This window comes from Balaenoptera acutorostrata, chromosome 1, assembly GCF_949987535.1.
Source record: "Balaenoptera acutorostrata chromosome 1, mBalAcu1.1, whole genome shotgun sequence".
Lineage (NCBI taxonomy): Eukaryota > Metazoa > Chordata > Mammalia > Artiodactyla > Balaenopteridae > Balaenoptera > Balaenoptera acutorostrata.
This window is the reverse complement of record NC_080064.1, coordinates 6,930,930-6,952,016: the sequence shown is the minus strand read 5'-3', so window position 1 is coordinate 6,952,016 and position 21,087 is coordinate 6,930,930. Positions and strand designations below refer to the sequence as shown.

The window sequence follows — 21,087 nt, the reverse complement described above, 5'->3', positions numbered from 1 at the left end:
TTAGCATGATGTCTGCAGGTGCTTGACAAAGCTTGTTGAGTAAATGAAAGGGACAACTTCTGTAGTTAAAAGAACTTGGATACAAAAGACTTGGGCAAATCCCGACTTTATCGTCTACCACCTGGGCGATCTTGGGTTAGTCACCTGGCCTTTCTGCAACTTGGTTTCTTTTTCCAGAAACTGGGAACTTCGTTGAGGATTGCCTGGAGGGGTCAATGAAGTCAGATGTGAAAGTGCTTTGGATACCATGAATAACGACATGGAAGAACAAAGGTAGTAATGAGAGCAGATAAAGGGATTCAGAAGAATGAGGGTGAGCTCAGTCGGAGATGAGGAGGAAGCTGAAGATGGACAAGGAAGGTCCTCCATGAAGAGGATGGTAACTGGCCAGTAAAGGTTCACAGCCATTCTGTGGGCTGCTCCCCAGGCTTGTCTTATTTACTCAAAACCACAGCCCTAAAAGACAGGTAATTTTATTATCCCATGTGACTAGTAATGGCAGAACTAGCACTTGAACCCAGGACTAGTGACAGCAGACACCATTGGACCAGCAAGGACACGATCTCAGGGAAGCCCTTACCCCTCCCCCCAGCCCGCACCCCCGCCTCCTCTCCCAGGAGCCCGCCTCCTCCCTCTTCTGTCTCTCTTTGACTCACTGGGCAAGATCACTGCTCCAAATGTCTCCACCCACACGTTCCTAATGTAAGAGGAAAGCACCAAGTCCTAACCGCTGGACTGCCAGGGAATTCCCAGGTCTCTTTCCTTTTTCTTAATCTTTGTCCTGGAAATCCCTCCCACCTTGATTTCTACCCCATCACCTGGGTCCCTCAGCATAGAGCAAAGAAGGGATATTTGAAGTGGTACAAAGGCACAGAAAAGAGAAAATTTTTAAGTAACAAATTTCCAAAGTTATTTTATTTCATCTAAATGCTACAGGGATGTTTGGCCTGATTTGTAATTTAGACACATCAATGTGCGTGATTCGAGAGGAGGATAGTTAGGTCTCCATCTCCTTTAAATTTCTATTCCAATCAATTCCCATTGGTGTTGTCTAACTCAAATGCCTTCTCATATATTTAAGCCATCTCACTTCCTTTCATGGATGATGGTTTCTCCTGTTTTAATCATAAATTAAACAGGTGCCTCAGTGGGAATGGTGTGATCCAGACATACAGGGCTTCTTGGAGACAAGGCAGGGCTCACTCTTCAAGGTCATTACCCTTGTCTTTTTCTCTTTGCTTTCTTCTGTTCAATAAACCTTCTCAAGTACTCAAGATTACTGTCAATATTGTTTAGATAAAACTGGAGCTCAGAGCCTATGAAAAGAAGAGTTAATAGGAAAAGTTCAGAACTTTGGAGGTCCTCATGCCTACTTCCAGCACCATGGTGTCTGCAGCTTGATCCCCAAGAAAAGGTAGTAGACAATTGTGGCCTAGTTAACCCCACCTTGAGGGAATTTATAGGAGGAGCTGTGGCTGGGTTTGTAATAGAGACCAAGATAGAAGTGTGAAATATTTGAGTTGGGCTTGATAAGATTAACTTGAGCCGAAACTGTTATGGGAGTATCTGGATGTTGCTTGATGTCTTGCTTCTCCTACTGTCTCTGGCCAAGACTAGGTGGGTAATAAATCATGTAGCTGCTCATTGTCCCCTCTGTTCTACTCACTGGTACCACTGCCTGGACTGGGAAAATGGGTCATCCCCTTTGCCGAAGCGCTGTACAGCCCAAAGCCTCCTGCTGTTTAGATAACTCTCCTTCCTTTACTATTTTTTTTTAGGCCATGCCGTGTGGCATGAGAGATCTTTGTTCCCCGACCAGGGATCAAACCCGTGCCCCCTGCATTGGGAGCATGGAGTCTTAACCACTGGACAACCAGGGAAGTCCCTTTTCCTTCCCTTACTATTGCCAGAAGAGATGGGTCCACCCAGAGAAGGAGGAAAACAGGAAATTATAATTGCAAATTGCAAAGAACAAACAAGAGTTGATCTCACTCACGCTGATTAGGTTGAGACATGAAGTTGGCTTCTACCACTCCGTTGTTCAGGGGCTGGGTCCCACGTAATCATTGTGGATGGTCTTGTTCTGGTGATTCAGTAAGGAATTCTCCAGCTTCCAAACCTGCAGGCAACATGAAGGGAATTATGGAGAGGAGAGGCACTGGGTGAGTTTTTAAATTTAGCTAACAACTGAACTAGAGCTTGGATTTATATAACCCTGATAAAGCGGTTGTGAGAAGATCTCAATTGCAGAAGTGGCTCTGGGTGCTATGTGCCAGGCCATTCATCCACCCATTCATTCCTCCAACAATCTCTTTTAGTCTTTTTCTATGAGTATTTAGTCAATAGTAGAAAGGAGAGAAAGAAGTAAACAGAGACATACCAAGCAGCAAGCTCAATTTTTGTTTTTTCTGAAAATGTCTGTATTTTGTCTACATTCTTTTTTGTTTAACATTTATTTATTTATTTATTTATTTGGTTGCTCTGGGTCTTAGTTGCGGCAGGCAGGCTCCTTAGTTGTGGCTCACTCACTCCTTAGTTGTGGCTTGCCAGCTCCTTAGTTGCAGCACATGCAATCCTTAGTTGCAGTAAGCAGGCTCCTTAGTTGCAACACATGGGCTCCTTACTTGTGGCTCACCAGCTTCTTAGTTGCGGTTCACTGGCTACTTAGTTCCAGCTCATGGGCTCCTTAGTTGTGGCTCACCGGCTCCTTAGTTGTAGCATGTGTGCTCCTTAGTTGCAGCAAGAGGGCTCCTCAGTTGCACCTCGCAGGCTCCTTGGTTGCAGCTCACCGGCTCCTTAGTTGCAGCATGTGCGTTCCTTAGTTGCAGCAGGTGGGCTCCTTAGTTGCGCCTCGCTAGCTCCTTAGTTGTGGCTCGTGGTCTCCTTAGTTGCAGCTCACTGGCTCCTTAGTTGCAGCACATGAACTCTCAGTTACGGCATGCATGTGGGATCTAGTTCCTTGACCAGGGATCACACCCGGGCCCCCTGCATTGGGAGTGCAGAGTCTTATCCACTGCGCCAGCAGGGAAGTCCCTTGTCTATGTTCTTGAGAGACATTTTTGCTGCCTGTACAACTCTAGGTTAGCTATTCATTTCTCTCAGTTCTTTGAAAATATGGTTCCACTGCTTTCTGACTTTCATTGTTGCTGTGTTGCATCTACTCTTGGTCTATAGTATTTCTTTCATGAAAATCTGTCTTTTCTCTCTGGTTGATTTTTAAATCTTCTCTTTGTCTTTGATAATTTGTGGTTTCACTGTGATGGTTTAGTGTGGGCTTCTTTTTGTTTTCATTGACTCGTTGGGCTTCCTTCATATATGACATGGTGTCTTTCAATTCTCTGGAAAATTGTCAGCCAACATTTCTCAAATTATCCCTCTTCTCTATGCTACCTCTCTTCTCCCTCTAAATTTCAGCCAGACATTTGTTGGACCTTTCTTTTTCATATTTCCATCTCTTTTTCTCTTTGTGCTGCATTTTACATAATTTTAAAACTCCTATACATATTAAACATATTAAATGTTTTATTTTACATATTATGCATTCTTTATGCATATTAAACATATTTTATATTAATTGACTGATAATTACTATATCTGAAATCTTTGTAGTTCTATTTCTGCTGACACTCATTCATAGTGCCTTATTCCTGATATTTTGTGATTTTTTAAAAATTGAGCTCATTTCAGGTAACTTTATTCGTGTAAATTCTTATAGATCTGGATGTAAGGTGCATTTTTCCTGAGATAATTGACATTGGCTTTTGTTAGGTATCTAGGGGCACTTCCAACCTGGTTGGCAATGTTTTTTGTGTGGTTATAAGGGGTCTTTCCACCTTTTCCTGGAATAAGGAAATGGAAAGTTTAAAAAAAGAAATATTTGTTTCTGAGGAAGAGCATCACCCAGAAGGAAATGTCAGCTTTGTTTTGAAACCTCAGTAACATGTGTCCTTTATTTAACTCAACAAATATTTATTATGTACCCATGTTATGCTGAAGGACAAAAGACAACTGATATAGCTCTTCCCCTCAAAGGGCTACAGGCATTTTATGTGGTAAAAGGCTAAATATGAAGCTATCCTTCTCGCATGAAGTCATTTATGAAGTAATGTATTACTTGTGCCTGGCGAGAGCAGCACTCAGTAAATATTTGCCTTCACTGTTCAACTCTTGTCCTATGACTTGGACCACGTCCCAGTTTTTTTGTTGCATCAGTTATAGGTTTCTTGGATTCCCTGATGCCTGTTTGCCCATTTCTGCCACAACACTAGTAAGATCACCCATAGCAATAGAGGTGAGGCACTGCAGCCCTGTACGTGGAAAACACTGTAGGAGCCCAGGTATCAGCATTAGGTGAGATCTGGGGAGCACTCTTGTTAACCTGGCCGTTGAAAGGAGAGACTTTGATAAAGTGATTCTACACACTACCTGCGTCCTGGAGAGCTTGACAGTATCTGCCAGCACAAACCAGTGGACGTTCTCAGTACAGGGAGGAGTGGAGAGTGACCCCCAGTAGCTGTAGTAGTAGTGGAGGTTCCCAGGTAGCATGTCCTGAACGTCAAGGCCCCTCAGAACTGCGCTTTGTCCTAAAAGAGGGGACAAAAAGGAATGTTAGGGACCACTGCTGCCCCTTGCAAGGACAGCTCTGGCTCAGATCTCACCATCTTTAAATCTCCTGATTTAAGCAGGGGGACATAGAACCTGGTCATTGGGAAACATCCCCCACTGTGCTGCTTCCAGGGAAGGGTTAAGAGCAAAGACTTTGGGCAGAAACCCACTCGAATACCTCCTCCTGGCTGAGTGGCCCTGGCGGGGTCTGTAGAAAGGGGACACCCGGAGCATTGCCGTGAGGGTAAAGGGGAATGTGTTTACGAAGTGCCGGCACTGGACCTGCACATAGGAAAGTGGTCATGAGTGTAGCCGTCACCATCATCATTGTTAGGCACAGGATACATTTTACGATAAATGAAAGAAATTATGACTCCTAGGGGCTTTTGGGTAAGTGCTCTCAAAGAAAGAACAAAATTCCTTGAGTTGTGCTCATTTATAAATGAAGGGGAGGGATAGAGATTAGAAAGGCAGAATCAGAGCTAAGCGGGAGTCCAGGTGCAGGCATCAGGTCACGAGCGCTTCCTGCCATGCCCATTGGGAACCAAGCTCAGCCACAGGTGACGTGTAGAGAGGGGGACATCCACAGGGCATCTGAAGCCTCCACAGCACCCACATTTATCGCCGCATCTATAGAATTCCTCTTTTGTTCATGTCAGTGACACTGAGTCCCTGAACTCAGCAAGAGACTATCAAAGCAACACGGAGTCGAGTTGACTTTTGCTTCACCTTCCCTGAGCGCTTTTGCATTTTTTAATGGCAAAGAGGATATCATTTTGTTATATACATAAACAGGTTTCTTTAACCAAGGCTGTGAAGTGTAGTAGTGCGTAATCCCATGAATAAGTAAAAGATTTCTAAGTTTTGTTCTTATTGGATAGATTTCAAGATATAACCTTCTAAAGGACTCTATTGCATAGATTTTGTCTCATAACTCCAATACGTTCAAGTGAGTGAAGAATTCCAGAACCACGATGCAGCCACTGTGGAAAATAATATGATGGTTCCTTAAAAAATTAAACATAGAATTACCATATGATCCAGAAATTCCACTTCTCGGAATATACCCCAAAGAATTGGAAGCAGGGAGGTAAAAACAACAGGGCCCACTGATGGTTTGGGTGTGGCAGGGCAGAGTGGGGAATGAAAAGAGGAAAGTCCAGAGAAATTTTGGGATTTTGGGCTTAAACAAGGGGATAGATGGGGATGCTGTTGGCTGAAATGGGAAAGTCGGTTTAGGGACAAGCCTGGAAAGGGACGGGAATAAGTTATGCTTTGGCCATGTTGAGTTCTAGATCCATATGGCAACATCAACTAAACAGTTGAGTGAAGGAATCCAGAGTTCAGAGAGAGGCCAGTGTTGTGGGCACTATTGATCAGCAGTGGAATTTATTGAATTGGAGAAGGAAATATATCAGGATCAGTTCATAGAAATAGAATATCTGAGGTCAGTGAATTCAAGGAAACTCCTTAGTTATACCACAGGCCTGTGGTGTCTCCTGCTGGCTTTGTTCATGGTCAATAGATTAACTAGACAGTTCTTGCCTCGACTTTGCCTCACCTGTCCTGCCTGATGCTGATGTTACCTGGAGTACCAGATAGAGATTTTTGGAGTCCACAGCCTAAAGATGACAACTCAGGCCATGGGACTAAAAAGGAGGTCACCGAGAGAAGTCAGAGTCCTGGCACCCTCGGACATTAAGGCAGGAGCCAGGAAGAGAGACCAAGAGAGTAGTGCTGGGGGTGGGGGCGGGGTTTGGCCAGAACACAAGCCGCGTGTAATGCATCACTGTTTGGAGGTGGAGTAAGAGAAGAGGAGAAAAGTGCCCAGGAGATCTGACAACCGGGGTGACCTTGAAGGCTTAGGGTGAGTGAGAAAAGAGAACAGGACAGTAGACAACTCTTTCAAGGCGAGATGAGAATGGGGTGGAGGCTGAGGGAATGATGGGGTCAAGAGACGGGGTTTGTGTTTTGAAATGGAAGAAATGAGAGCACTGTGATGTGTGTTGAGTGGAGTGACCGGGTGAAGGGGGAGATGCAGGAGAGAGGGGAGACGGGCAGGAGAAAAGGCCCTGAGAATGGGGGGGGGGGTCAGTGCCCACATGGAAGGTTGGTCCTGGACCAGAGCAGGGACCTCTCATCCAGTGTAACAGAGGAGGGGACATGGAGTTTGGTCAGGCGCAGGCAGGTTAAGATGAGTGAGTTTCTGACTACCTTCTCCATGGAGTGAGAGGCCAGGCATCGCCTCCAAGGGAGAAGCTGGGGCCAGAGAGGAGGGGCTTTGGGAGAGAGGAGAAAATATGATGCAGTAATTTTGGAGAGGGGAAAAGCAAATGCCCAGAGTAGTATTTCAGGATTTCTGAGCAGTGTTAGTACTTGTGTATATTTGTAGCTGTGAATGAAGTTAGAAGTCTGTGTGCTTCTCTCCAGCTACATTCAGCCATTTGGCTACAGGCTGTGAGTAAGTGGGAGTTAGTCTGGGGCTTTGCCAGGTGAGCTTGTGGAGGAATGGAGGGCATTTGAGTGGGTGTGTCAGAAGTATGGCCCGTGGAATCCAAGCTAGGTAAAGAGAGATGAGAGGCATGAGGCGTGACTAGTAGTGAGAACGTGCAGGTCCATGGATTGGAGGTCAGCAGATTGCTGGAGGGGGTGAGGACTGAGGTCAGGGACCTGGAGTCTGGGAGATGTGGCCGAAGTGGGATGCACAGAACCAAGGCTGCAACAGACCTGGTTACTGCTCAAGGTCAAGGGTTGACCGTGGGAGTGGGCAGACACTCTGACAAGAACCCTGCCTTCTGGTGGCAGAGATAAGGGAGACCAGCCCTGTGTCTGTGTGTGCAGGCACCATGACAAGAGGCTTCACTCTTGAGATTCTTCTCAGCTTGAAGCCAAGGAGGCCATCTCTCTTTAGGGACCAGGATCATCACTTCCAGCTGGGGCCAGAGGTGAGAGTCGCTTAAATGAAGGTATCCCTCATTAGTGGAACTCTGGCCATCCAGAAGTTCCAACCGTGGCAATTGACAGGTAGAGTTTATGAACGGGTTTCTCAGAGGTGTGCACAGCCTGAGCCAACCTTGGGAATTGCTGGAACCAGAGACCTTGCACAGGGAGGGGAGCGTCCCCTGGCAGGCTTATCTGCCACCCTCTCCACCAGCAACACTCTTCCCTGCTGCCCTGCCCCCCATCACACTCATGCTCATTCCTCTGCCCTCGTGCAGCCGCTGTTGGTTTCCCTTACCTGGATACCTGATGCTCTTCAAGCGAGAAATGAAGTTGCTGTAGTAAGCATTTTCAGCATTACCCTTGACCCGCAGGAGAAACACAGAGCAGTTCACCTAATGGAGAAGGGCCGTCCATCCAATACTATCCCCGCTAATCCAGCTCTTTTGTACACTGGCTGATTGGGCAGAGCCGCGAGGGCAAGGAGGCAGCCCACCCGTGCCCCACTTGTGCTGGGGGAGACCATCTGGCTGTTCTTTGCCACCAAGTGCCTGGGCTCACCAGTCTCTTCCGGAAAGACAAGATCTGAAGCATTTTGGCAGCTTCCAGGGAAAAGAGCTTCTTGGTGGTGACTGGTGATGTCCTCAAGGAATGGCCAAAAGTCACTGTCAAGATATCCCCAGTGACCCTGTTTTGGGCAATGTCAGCCACAGTCAGATTCACTGTGTTTTTTCAATTGTTTGTTTTTGTTTTTTTGGCCATGTGGCATGCGGGATCTTAGTTCCCTGACCAGGGATCGAACCCATGCCCCCTGTATTGGAAGCATGGAGTCTTAACCACTGGACCGCCAGGGAAGTCCCCAGATTCATGGTGATGCGGGGGCTTGCTCTGAAGTGCTCCCTTCTTCATCCTCAGGACTTTTGACTGAGTGAAGGAAAGCCAGATGTCCAAGGCAAAACTGCTCCAATTCTGACCACTGCCATCCTTTATTTATTGTATGAGTGTTGAATTTTTAGAAGGCAGAATAGTTGCTTTCTGTGAAAAAGGTCTATGGACAATGGTTCTTTTCAGTCCGCGATGCTGATCCATTCTTCCACTAGGTATAAATTCAGACTTTCTTGGATTTCTGATTGCCATTTATTTGTTTTCTAAATGTCTCATCTTTTTTTGTTCCTCTGTTCTACCTTTTGTGTTAAACAAATACTTTTAGCATACCATTTAACCATGTTAAGTTATTAGTGGTTGCTCTAGTGACTACAACATACAACTTATCGCAATCTATATCAGGTAAATACTAACTTAATTCTAGTAAAATATAGCAACTTTGTTCCAATATAGCTCTATTCCTTCCTCATTTTTTCTTCTATTTTTGTCATACATTGTAAAGCTAATACTACAGGGGTATAATTATTGCTTTAAACAATCTTATGGGTTTTTTAAAAAAAGAAATTAAAAGAAGACAAGAATATGTATATATGTGTATATATATGTGTATGTATGTATATGTGTATATATATATATATATATATATATATATATATATATATATATAGTCTTCTATATTTACCTACATATTTACCATTTCTGGCAGTCTTCATCTCTTTCTGTGGATTTGAGTTGCTGTCTGGTGTGATGTCCTTTCAGCCAGAAGGATTTCCTTTAACTTTTCGTGTAAGACAGATCTGTTAACAATTATCTCAGTTTTTGTTTAACTGGGAATGTCTTTATTTTGCCCCTTATTTCTGAAGTTTGGTTGGTTGGACATAGGAATCCTGATCATCAGTCATTCCACGGCCTTCTGATGCTTTGCTTCTAATGAGAAGTCAGCCATTAATGCACTGTCAGCCCCCTCTATATAATGAACCCTTTTTCTCTTGTCAGTTTTGACAGTTTGATTTTGATGTGTCTAGGTGTTTATCAGATGTGGAGTTTGTTGAGTTTCTTGGATTGGTAAATTATTGTTTTTTCATCAAATTTGGGAAAATTTGGCCATCATTTCCTCAACATTTTTTTCTGCCACTTTCTCTCTCTGCTCTCCTTCTGGGACCCCCATTACATATATGTTGGGATGCACGATCTTGTCCCCATGAGTCTCTAAGGCTCTGCTCATTTTTCTTCTAGCTTTTTTCTTTGTTCTTCAGATTCAATAATTTATTTAACCTGTCTTCAAATGCACTGATTCTTTCTTCAGCTGCCTCAAATCTGCTTTGAGCCCATGTAGTGAATTTTTCATCTTTCTTTGATACTTTTCAACTCTAGACTTTCCATTTGGTGCATTTTTATAGTTTCTGTTTCTTTATTGAGATCCTTTTTGAATCATTGTCATCATATTTTCCTTTAATTCTTTGAACATAGTTTCTTTTCATGCTTTGAACATATTTATGATAGTTGTTGAAAGTACCGTCTGCTAAGGAAGTTCCTGGTGGTCCAGTGGCTAGGACTCCACGCTTTCACTGCCGAGGGCCAGGGTTTGATCCCTGGTCAGGGAACTAAGACTCCACAAGCCACGTGGAGCAGCCAAAAAATAAAATAATAATAATAATAATAGGGCTTCCCTGGTGGCACAGTGGTTAAGAATCCGCCTGCCAATGCAGGGGACACAGGTTTGAGCCCTGGTCTGGGAAGATCCCACATGCTGCAGAGCAACTAAGCCCATGCGCCACAACTACTGAGCCTGTGCTCTAGAGCCCGTGAGCCACAACTACTGAGCCCACGTGCCACAGCTACTGAAGCCCGCATGCCTAGAGCCCGTGCTCCGCAACTTGGGAAGCCACCACAATGAGAAGCCCAAGCACCTCAACAAAGAGTAGCCCCTGCTCGCCACAACTAGAGAAAGCCCGCGCACAGCAACAAAGACCCAACACAGCCAAAGATAAATAAATAAAATAATAAATAAATGTATTTTTAAAAAATAATAATAATAATAAAGAAAGTATTGTCTGCTAAATCACTCTTGGTCTACTCAGAGTCAGTTTATATTGACTGCTTTTTTTTTTTTTTTTTTTTAATTTATGGTTGTGTTGGGTCTTCGTTTCTGTGCAAGGGCTTTCTCTAGTTGCGGCAAGTGGGGGCCACTCTTCATCGCGGTGCGCAGGCCTCTCACTATTGTGGCCTCTCCTGTTGCGGAGCACAGGCTCCAGACGCGCAGGTTCAGTAATTGTGGCTCACAGGCTTAGTTGCTCCGCGACATGTGGGATCTTCCCAGACCAGGGCTTGAACCCGTGTCTCCTGCATTGGCAGGCAGACTCTCAACCACTGTGCCACCAGGGAAGCCCCTTGACTGCTTTTTTTTTTTCTCCTAAATATGGATCACATTTTCCTATTTCTTTGCATGCCCAACTTTTTCTTTGATAACTGTCATTTCAGATAATACATGGCAGCAAATCTGATTTCTGATTTTTGAAAATTGTCCTGAGGGGTTTTTGTTGTTGTTCATGTGACTGTTTAGTGACTTGCCTGGACTGCATCTGCAGGATATGTCTCACAGCAGTGTACAGCAGCTGATGAACCTGCTTAGGTCTTAAGTCTTATTTTTATTTTTCAGCCTGGGGCCATCTAGGGTCAACATAGTCTTGTGGCCAATGATTTTTGCAGAGGTTGTGCTCAAACCCCGTGAGCCCAAGATTTGCACCCTCTGCGGACGGATCTGTATGTGGGTTGAGAAGCACATTCAAAGATCAGCCAGTTACCAAGTCAGCCTCAGGCTTTACTTTCCATCAGGGTTTCCTGGGAAGCTTATACAGCCTTTCTGTGGCTCATCTCCCAGTTAAATTTCTGATTGGTCTGCCACTTGCCACTCACCTCAACTAGGACTGCAATCTCAGACTATCAAACCTGCAAGTTTTCCCTGTTTTCTGTCTTTTCGGTTGTTTGCTACTTTTACCAGCAGTGCCCCCTGGGCATGGGTTTTCAACTTCTACTCCAAATCAAATTAGTCCCCTGTACCAGGCAGTGAAGCTTTTGGTTTTCCTGTCCATGCTGCCCCGATAAAACTACCTTGCTGACCACGTTGGGGGAAGGGGATGGGAACAGCCCCAGGCAAGATGTCCACAAACTCCCATTGTTCTTACTCAAAATTCTAGCCATTTATCATAAATAAATGCCTCACCTTGTTATTTGTCTTTGGTCCATTTCCAGAGCACTGATATGTTTGTTTTTGACAATTTTATCCAATATTAAACTTGTTTGGGGGTGATTGGATTCACTGACCACTTCTTGCTACCTAGACATAAATCCCACTCTCCAGACTTTCTGAGAGATGCAGAGATGTTGGCTTCGTCTAGGGGGTTGCAGGCTTCCTCTTGCCCTCAGAGCAGTTTACGTCCAGTGAACCCTTCTGCGATCCCAGTTCTTTTAAGTCAGCTCGTCCAAGCTATGCAATGTCCTTGAGGTTGGTGACACAGAAGGAATGCAGTAACTGTGAGCAAGGACTGGAAGAAGGGTAGGTCTTTCATTGGGTGAGAGTTTCCAAGAATTGTGAGCTCAGGAACAGGTGAGGAGGGACCAGTAGGAAGACCCTTTGTCTACACTTAACCCCTTGTTGACACCAATTTCTAACTTTGCATGTGTAGTTTCAGCCTACCTCAACGAGGGCTGCCTGCACAGCCAAGCCATCCAGTGCTTTCTGAGCCTTATCGTAGCTCTTGTATTTAGAATTGTAATGAACGACGTGAATCTGTAGAAGCAAGAAAGTGTAAGTCAAGGGCAGTTCCTGTAAACCTCAAGTGTTTCAGGTTTTCAGGGAAGGAGGAAAATAAAAAAAGATGCTCCGTCCCACACCTCAGCTGACCCACATAAACACCTCTGACCACCGTCTCCCTCCCTCTGGGCTACAAGATCTATCAAGACCAGAAAGTTCTCCAAGAATGCAAAGAGTGTGAGTGGGATTCTGGGGAGATGGCAATTCACCTTCCCCCCGGCAGACAAGCTGGCAGAGTCCAAGGGATCATATGAGGCCACTGGGTTCTCCCGAGGTCTCCCTAGCGTGGGCATGTGCCCCCTTACCCCAGGAGGCCACTGTAGACCTGCGGTCATCCTAAGCAAGAGGGGGACCCAGCAAATCTACCACATAGAAATCCAGTTGAAACTAAAGAGGGCTTGCCCCACTCTGTGGGCTGTAAACTCCTGCGTTGGGGTGACTTCCATGAGGGCAGGGACCCTGCCCGAACCCCCAGCACATAGCAGTGACCAGTGAATTGTTGTAAATGAATGAAAAATAAACTCAACCTCAGGGTGACTTGACTCACCACTGCACAAAGTCTTTTTGGCTGTTTTAATAAGAAAAGTGACTATGGGGTTTGAAAGAAAGAGGATCCTCAGGGTACCTCGATCACATATCTGATCCCATCAATGGTGTGCTCGGAACCGCTGATCTCCAAGGAGGCGCCACCCCAGTGGAAGTGCATCTGCTGGGTTGTGTACTGGGTACCATCAGCAGCCGTCACGCGCATGGTGGGGGCAGGCTGATCTGTACTGGAAGAGAAGACGAGGGGCAGGGAGTGTGCAGATGGGCGTGTATGGGTCAGGCCTACAGGTGAGGCAGCTTCCCCGGTCACCTGCCCACTCCTGGGGCAAGCTGGTACTATAGACAGGCCTAGACTGCCATGAGCAGGGTGACCAACAGAGAGGGGGCACCTGGCACATGGGGAAGGATGGGGACCAGGCACTGAGTAAGCTGGGCTGGACAGGCCCTTGTCCCAGAGCACGCACCTTCCCACCCAGGACCAGAAGGTCAGGGGCAGGACCACCAAGTGGCAGGTCCAGCTTGTTAGCCCTAACGAAGGGGGGAGCCCTGAAAAAACAGGGCTAATGAGTGTGGAAATCAGAATTCCACTCTCCACCTCTGGCCAATTTTGGAATTTGCCCACAAGGTAGGGATAGGAAGTGGGGCCTCTTGGGACTATTTTGATTACTTTACTACCCAGCATGAGTGCTCTGTAAGGTCAAGTTGAAGTCATTATCTTCTCTATGATGTGGTTAAAATCTTCATCCCATATCGACTTCTAGAACTAGACCAACTAACAACCCATCCCACTTCACAGAAAGTAGCATCCCTGCGGGCCTTCAATACTTTTATTTTATGGACAAGGAAGCCAACCCGGGGAGGTAGAAAGATTTGCAGAGTCACTCAGTTCATTGGTCAGGGCAGAGCTGGGCCAGAACTGGGCCTGGACGGGACATCACCATTATAGGCTTCAACTTGTCTTCAGAAGACAGAAGACCACATTCTGCGGCAAGTCAGGGAACACACAGACTCTTGGCTCGGGATTGAATTTGATGTGATCATTAACAGATGCTTTCAAACGTTAGGTTCTTGCCGATGGGAAAATGGATCAGTCTTCCAGCTTCCTTTTGCCTTGTGCTCCACAGACTTTCTACAGGGAGGTTACTTTGGTGAGACAGCTGCCTTGTTCATTCCACTGGCTTAGGTCTTAGAGAAATCTCTATATTTTGGAATGACCCAGGCAAAAGGGAGACATGGAGAGTGACCCCAGAAAATGACCAAGAAAAGTATCTATGAGGGATAATTTAGGACTTGAAAAGGGACAGTCAGCATCTCTCCTGATAACAAGGTTTTTCTATTTAAAGTCATCGAAGATGGTTATAAACAAGTAAATTTTCTTAAAGAGCAAATAGTAGGTATTTGATATCTGTCAAATGACCCCTTCTTCCCTTCCAAATTATCTAAAGCAGCAGGAAGCTGTGATGAAATTCATAACGTAATATGCCAGAAGGCAGAAATCCAGCCTCAAAGATTTTTACATGCCCTTTGGCAGAACAGGTGCTTTGTATTTAGTGCTTAAACTGTAGCCGGCCTCAAAAATCACTGCTCACATGAGGAAAATGGAAGAGCTTTTCAAAGGAGATATGCAGTCATCTCTTCCCAGAGATTGGAGAGCTGAGGAGAGTTAGTAGCACAGGAGCAATAACAGAGATCCAGACAAGAATGTTTCCCTTGAAACGCAATTCCCTGCAGACAGAATGTCTCAATTCTCAAGCTGTATCAATAGGATCGCACAGGCCAGATTGAAAAATGGCAGCAATTCTGGGCTTATCACTGTGCTTTTGAAAAGGTGAGGCCAAATATCTGTCCTCCCAAAAATCAATTTGCTGAACCTTCCAGATTCTGAAAAAAAATTGATTTAACTTCCAGAACTTACTCCCCTTTGTTTGAAACTAATTTAACCAAGTTCTTATCAGACCAGAGAAAAAACACATGATCTGAGCATTTTCTGTGCTCAAGAAACAACGGCAAAGCGTCAAGGTTACAAAAGACTGAGGAACTGACCACGATTGGAGAAGACTAAGGAGATATGATGACAAAAGGCAATGTGTGATCCTGGATTAGATGCTGGACCAGGATAAGGACATTATGGGCAAGTGATGAGACGCAAATGAGGTCTAGAGTGTAGTTCATCACGTGGTATCAACGCAGTCCAGTTATAAGATATTAAAATTAGGGGAAGTGGGAGAAGGGTATTTGGGAACTCTCTGTACTATTTCTGCAATTTTTCTAGCCTAAAACTATTTCAAAATAAAAGTATAAAAACACAAAGACAGAACCAGTCTTGCTCCTGCAACTTTCAAAGATCAAAACCTGCTCAGGGGACTTCCCTGGTGGTCCAGTGATTAAGAATCCACCTTCCAATGCAGGGGATGTGGGTTTGATCCCTGGTCAGGGAACTAAGATCTCACATGCTGTGGAGCAACTAAGCCTGCGTGCCACAACTACTGAGCCTGTGCGCTCTGGAGCCCGCGAGCCACAACTAGAGAGAAGCCCAGGTGCCTCAACGAAGAGCCCGCACGCTGTAACTAAGACCTGAAGCAGCCAAAAAAAAAAAAAAAAAAAAAACCTACTCAGAATCCTGCATCGCTCATGGAGCCTATTTGGGGATTTATCCTTTCACACACAAGTCTTTTCTCCTCAAACGCATTAATCTATGTCAGGTTCTGTGCCAGGTACCAGGATAGAAGGATGAATGAGAGATCATCCCTCCTTTCAATGAGACCAATAAATGGAGTGGCTGATAGTACCTATTAAGAGAGCAGTGTTGCCCTTCCCCTTGAACACTACAGGCCCAGTACTTCCAACCTTTAATCTTTTCTGGAGCCTATGCATATGTGTTTCGGGGAATTAAAAAAAAAAAAAAATCAATCAATCAGTACTGGTCCACCAACTGTCCCTTGTTTACAACAAAATAGAAAAATTGAAAATAAGCTTTAGGGCTTCCCTGGTGGCACAGTAGTTAAGAATCCCTGCAGGGGACACGGGTTTGAGCCCTGGACCAGGAAGATCCCACATGCCACAGAGCAACTAAGCCCGTGCACCACAACTACTGAGCCTGCGCTCTAGAACCCGTGAGCCACAACTACTGAAGCCCGCACACCTAGAGCCTGTGCTCTGCAACAAGAGAAGCCACCACAATGAGAAGCCTACGCACCACAAAGAAGAGTAACCCCTGCTCACCTCGATTAGAGAAAGCCCGCGCAGCAACGAAGACCCAATGGAGCTAAAAAAAAAAATTAATTTAAAAATAGTAGAATTTGAAATTAAAAGCACGGTACCATTTACATTAGCACCTCCCCCCAAAATTAAATAATTAGGTATAAATCTAACACATTACATATAAGATCTATATGAGGAAAACTGAAAAACTCTGATGAAAGAAATCACAGAATAACTAAATAAATGGAGCGATATTCCATATTCCTGGATAGGAAGACTCACTATTGCCAAGATGTCAGTTCTTCTCAACTTGACCTAGAGATTCAATGTGATCCCAATCAAAATCCCAGCAGGTTATTTTGTGGATATCAACAAACTAACTCTAAAGCTTACATGGAGAAGCAAAAGACCCAAAATAGCTGACACAATGTTTAAGGAGGGTAACAAAGTTGGAGGACTGATGCTACCCAACTTCAAGATTTACTATAAAGCTACAGTAGGGACTTCCCTGGCGGTCCTGTGATTAGGACTCCACGCTTCCACTGCAGGGGTCACGGGTTCCATCGGGAACTAAGATCCCGCAAGCCACATGGTGTGACCAAAAAAAAACAAGCTACAGTAATCAAGGCAGTGTGGTCTTGGTGGGAGAATACACAAGTAGATCAGTGGAACAGAATAGAAAGCCCAGAAAGAGACCCCCATAAATATATTCAACTGATCTTTGACAAAAGAGCAAAGATTATCAATGGAGCAAAGAGAGTCTCTTCAACAAATGGTGCTGGAACAACTGGACATCCACAGGCCAAAAAATGAACCTAGACACAGACCTTACACCCTTCACCAAAATTAACTCAAAGTGGATCACAGACCTAAATGTAAAGTGCAAAAGTATAAAATTCCTCGAAGATAACATAGGAGAAAACCTAGACGACTTTGGGTACGGTGATGCCTTTTTAGATACAACACCAAAGACACAATCCATGAAAGAAAGAATTGATAAGCTGGACTTAATTAAAATTTAAAACTTCTGTTCTGCAAAAAAGAATATCAAAAGAATTAGAAAACAAGCCACAGACTGGGAGAAAATATTTGTATAAGACACATCTGATAAAGAACTGCTATCCAAAATATACAATGAATCCTTAAAATTCAACAATAAGAAAACAAATAACCCAGAGACCATAACAGACACCTCTCCAAAGAAGATATACAGATGGCAAATATGAAAAGATGCTCCACAGCATAGTTCATCAGGGAAATACAAATTAAACCAACAATGAGGTGCTACCACACACCTAATAGAATGGCCAAGATCTAGAACACTGACAGCACCAAATGCTGACAAGGTTGTGGAGGAACAGGAACTCTCATTCATTGCTGGTGGGAATGCAAAATGGTACAGCCACTTTGGAAGAGAGTTGGGCAGTTTCTTACAAAACTAAACATACTCTTACCATATGATCCAGCAATCACACCCCTTGGTATTTACCCAAATGAGCAGAAAACTTATGTCCACACCAAAATCTACACACTGGTGTTCACTGATGTTTATAGCAGCTTTATTCATAATTGCTGAACCTTGGAAGCAGCCACAATGTCCTTCAGTAAGTGAATGAATAAATAAACTGTGGTGCATCCAGACAATGGAATATTATCCAATGCTAAAAAGAAAGGAGCTATCAAGTCATGAAAAGACACGGAGGAACCGTAAATGCATATTACTGAGTGAAAGAAGCCAATCTGAAAAGGCCATACACTTCTGCCAACCTGCTGGTAGCTTCAGAGAGTAACTTTGGAAACAGGAACTTGATATGGATGATAAAATGAGGCTTTCACGAACTATGTGTGGAGTTCAGTGATCCAAATCACAGCTATCTGAGGGCTACTACCTTCACCAGCCCCATCAAGGGCAAATGGTTTTATTTTCTTAATAGTGCAAAAAGGAAATCTGAGTCCTATGACCCCCCCCCCCACAACATACACCTATGCAAATGGAGAGTAAACTGTCCCAGGCCAGGTGGGAGTGGAGAGGGAAGTTTCCAAGGAGGACACGACCAAGGAATCAGACATCCGGGGTCTGGATCCAGCTCGGCCACTAGAGACTGCATGACCATAAGTCCCTCGGCCTCCCAAAGCCTCTGGTTGCAGCTTAAAAAATGCCCCCCTCTGGGCTTGTCATGAAGCTCAGAGGAGACGAGCCCACTTGAAAAAAATCAGAAGGGTGTCTGCAAACGTTAAGCAGGATTTTATGGTTGTCCAGTCTAGGCTTCTGAAATGGAGGCCCCCCAAAACCCAGCTTTTCCTGTCTGAACTTCACACATAGAAAATATGGCATATCAGACCTGGGCACAGATCAACAGAACAGACAGTGGGTCATGTGGCTTCTTGGTGTTGCCTCTCTGTCCGCTGATTTCCTGCTGGTTGGGTCGGAGTGAGCTCAGAGAGAGGCCAGTGCAGGATGAAGGGGCCAGTGGGGAACCGAGTCTACAGACGGATGCTGCCCAAGCAGGGACGAAGTGCCAGGACTCAACACCGGTCTGCCCCGAGCCTGAGGCCTGCAGCCCCCAGGCCACGCTCTGGATCTCTGCTCATACAGCTCCTGGCAGCCCTGCCTGCCTGCCTCCCCCCATACCCGCCTGGGGACGGGAGCCTGTCGCCCACCCTTACCTGTGTGGCCATTGTTGATCATAGGGAACGCCCCGTGCTGGACCTCGTAGCCGGACAGGTTCAGAGCCCTCAGGGAAGGGTTGTACCACACTTTCTTCCTGTGCAGGTCGATGGGCGACTGTCTCTTCCCCCCACAGTTGGGGTACTCTCTCGGCCAGTGTGCTTCATGCAGCACCCCCTCTGACAGGGGGTCACAGTGCAAGGGGCTCCCTGTGGGCACCTCACTCAGGGCCAGAGCCTTCAGCTCACAGCTGGGCCTGCCCAACAGGAGGCCTGCAGAGGCCACAGTCAAGACCAGAGGCCTGCCTTCTAGAAAGCAGGGCCTCCTTCCAGAAGGAGGCGGGAGGGGCAACTAAATCAGCTCCACGGACCCTGGTGTCTGGGGGGCTTTGGGGCTGGTTCGTAACTTTCCTGTTGCACCCACTGGCCCTGAGAACATGCCTTCGTGTTTTGAAAGCAATGAATGTCTTTAATACATAGCTTTGGCTTTTCCTTTGCATGACTGTCGGCTGATAAATGTACTCGAGGGCTACTTGGGCTTGGCATCCCTGTGTTACTTTCAGGGCCTTTTCCTCACTTCCTCTGAATGGCAGTTTCTCCTTTCCAGCCCCCAACAATACCACGGCCCACTCCACGCCCTAGGCCCTATGGCAGGACCTCCCCACCTCCTTTCTTGACCCCTCCCCTTTAACTGGTTCCCAGTATGGTAAAGACCACCTGGGTGCCTACACTTATGGATTCAGGACAAGAAAGGAAGCATCAGGTTCAAGGATGATCTAGAATGATTAGTTGAAAAAATATCAAAATAAGGAAATTTATCTTTTTTAAGGTAGTTACTAATCACAGAAGAGAGGAGAGAGGGTGATAAAAGCAAGTCATTATACTGGGTGACTCGGCCTCCAAACAACTGTGGGTCCTGGTCTCATCCATTTGCAATAGGGAATCCAGCTCTCTTTCCCCCTTAGGGGACGGCGTCATCCATAGCTTGTTTTGAGGAAGATGTTTGTACTTAGGCCTCTCACAGCTTCTCGGTTCAATAAAAAGTCAATTCTTTTTTTCTCTGTACCTCTCTTCACTGTTTAATAATACAAACCAATTTGTAGACAATTCTTTCCTAGGGGCAGGTGCCAGGAGCAAGGCCAGACATCTTGAACACAGCCCCTTCATGGATCAAAAGGTTTTTTACCAGCATTGGTGTTTCTCAAGTATCCCCACCAGGCATTCGCAGCAGCTGCCAGAGTTCTCCTGGGCCCCGTCTCAGAGGCTGTGCTGAGTTGGGAGGACAGACTCTGCTGTTGGAATCCTCTCTCTTCCTTACCCTCGAACCACTCCCAGTACCAATGGGCCTGACGGAGCAGAGGCCCCGGGGTCTCGTGGCACTGGGCCGGGTGGGGGAATCCTCTGGTCCAGACAGAACAGTTGGTCAGAGTCAGCTGTCCCGCCCTCTGAAGCTGGACTTCCTGAGCCTCGCCACAGTGCTCCTAACTTCGCTGCCCTTGACTTAGAGGACACACATCCACCCTGGGAGGACGCTTCACCCTGTGTCTGCGGCCAGGGCAGACTGTGCAGACAGCAGGCTGTAAACCCTGCTTGCCCCTGGATCCTGCATCAGCCAGCGGCCACGAGCATCCTCTCCGGCCCCACGCCTCCGTCCAGGACAGAGAAGAGGAGGGCCGGCCAGGCGCTCTCTCCCCTGCCACCCAGAAGGGGCGTTTCGTGTCTGAACCCCGCTGTCTTCCTCTCTTTGGTCCACACGTGGGCCGGGACCTGTGCTAAATGCCAGGGTTTTCCACTTCATGTCCCATAAGTGGGGTTCTGGATGTGAGACTGGGGTCTCAGCAGGGCCACGGCGACCAAGAGAGGCCAGCCTGGAGGCCATGCAACGGTCACTGGGTTCTCGGCACGTCGAGACGCTCTGGATAAACCGTGTATCATGAAATTTCCTGGAAGAAATCTCTTGCAAACCCCACACACCCTCGGTGGGGCTGCAGGGAGCCCCCTGCAACTGCTTTATTTTCTGTCTACACAGACCAAGAGAGCAAATGGCTTTGCCCTTGGAGCACTAAGCGGGCTCTCAAGCCAGCTTCCGGGGCAGAAAAGCAGAAACCCTGCGGGTGACTCAGAGATCCGGGAATGGGGAGAGTTCTGGCTTCCTCTCCTTAGCCGAGGTCTAAGTTTAGTTTGCTCTTGCCCCAGCCCGAGGCCCTGAGACCCCAGCAAGCACCGTACACAATCATCGTTCATGGTCGCCCCGAAAGGCCAGGCTTCGTCCTCAAGAAGGGGTGACCCCTTCCTTGATGTGATGGCAGAAAGGGGGCATGCAGCCCTTGGGGTGGGCCTTACCTGAGTAGGTCCACTCGGCCCTGTGCTGGGCCTGGGCTCCCAGCAGGAGCAGGGACAGCAGGGTGACCAGAGCCGTCATGACGCTG

The 21,087-nt window shown here is 46.3% G+C and overlaps 1 protein-coding gene across 1 annotated transcript; it reads right to left on the bottom strand.

Annotated features, from left to right (window-relative positions):
- Positions 1 to 1,215: 1,215 nt before the first annotated feature.
- CA6 (carbonic anhydrase 6) lies at positions 1,216 to 21,080 on the bottom strand. Its single transcript, XM_007170079.2, is given in 10 exon segments — positions 1,216 to 1,316; positions 1,997 to 2,059; positions 2,062 to 2,119; positions 4,426 to 4,583; positions 7,844 to 7,907; positions 12,104 to 12,220; positions 12,870 to 13,000; positions 13,003 to 13,017; positions 18,659 to 18,838; positions 21,002 to 21,080. Coding segments are annotated over 10 exon segments (966 nt in total).
- Between the last annotated feature and the right edge of the window lie 7 nt (positions 21,081 to 21,087).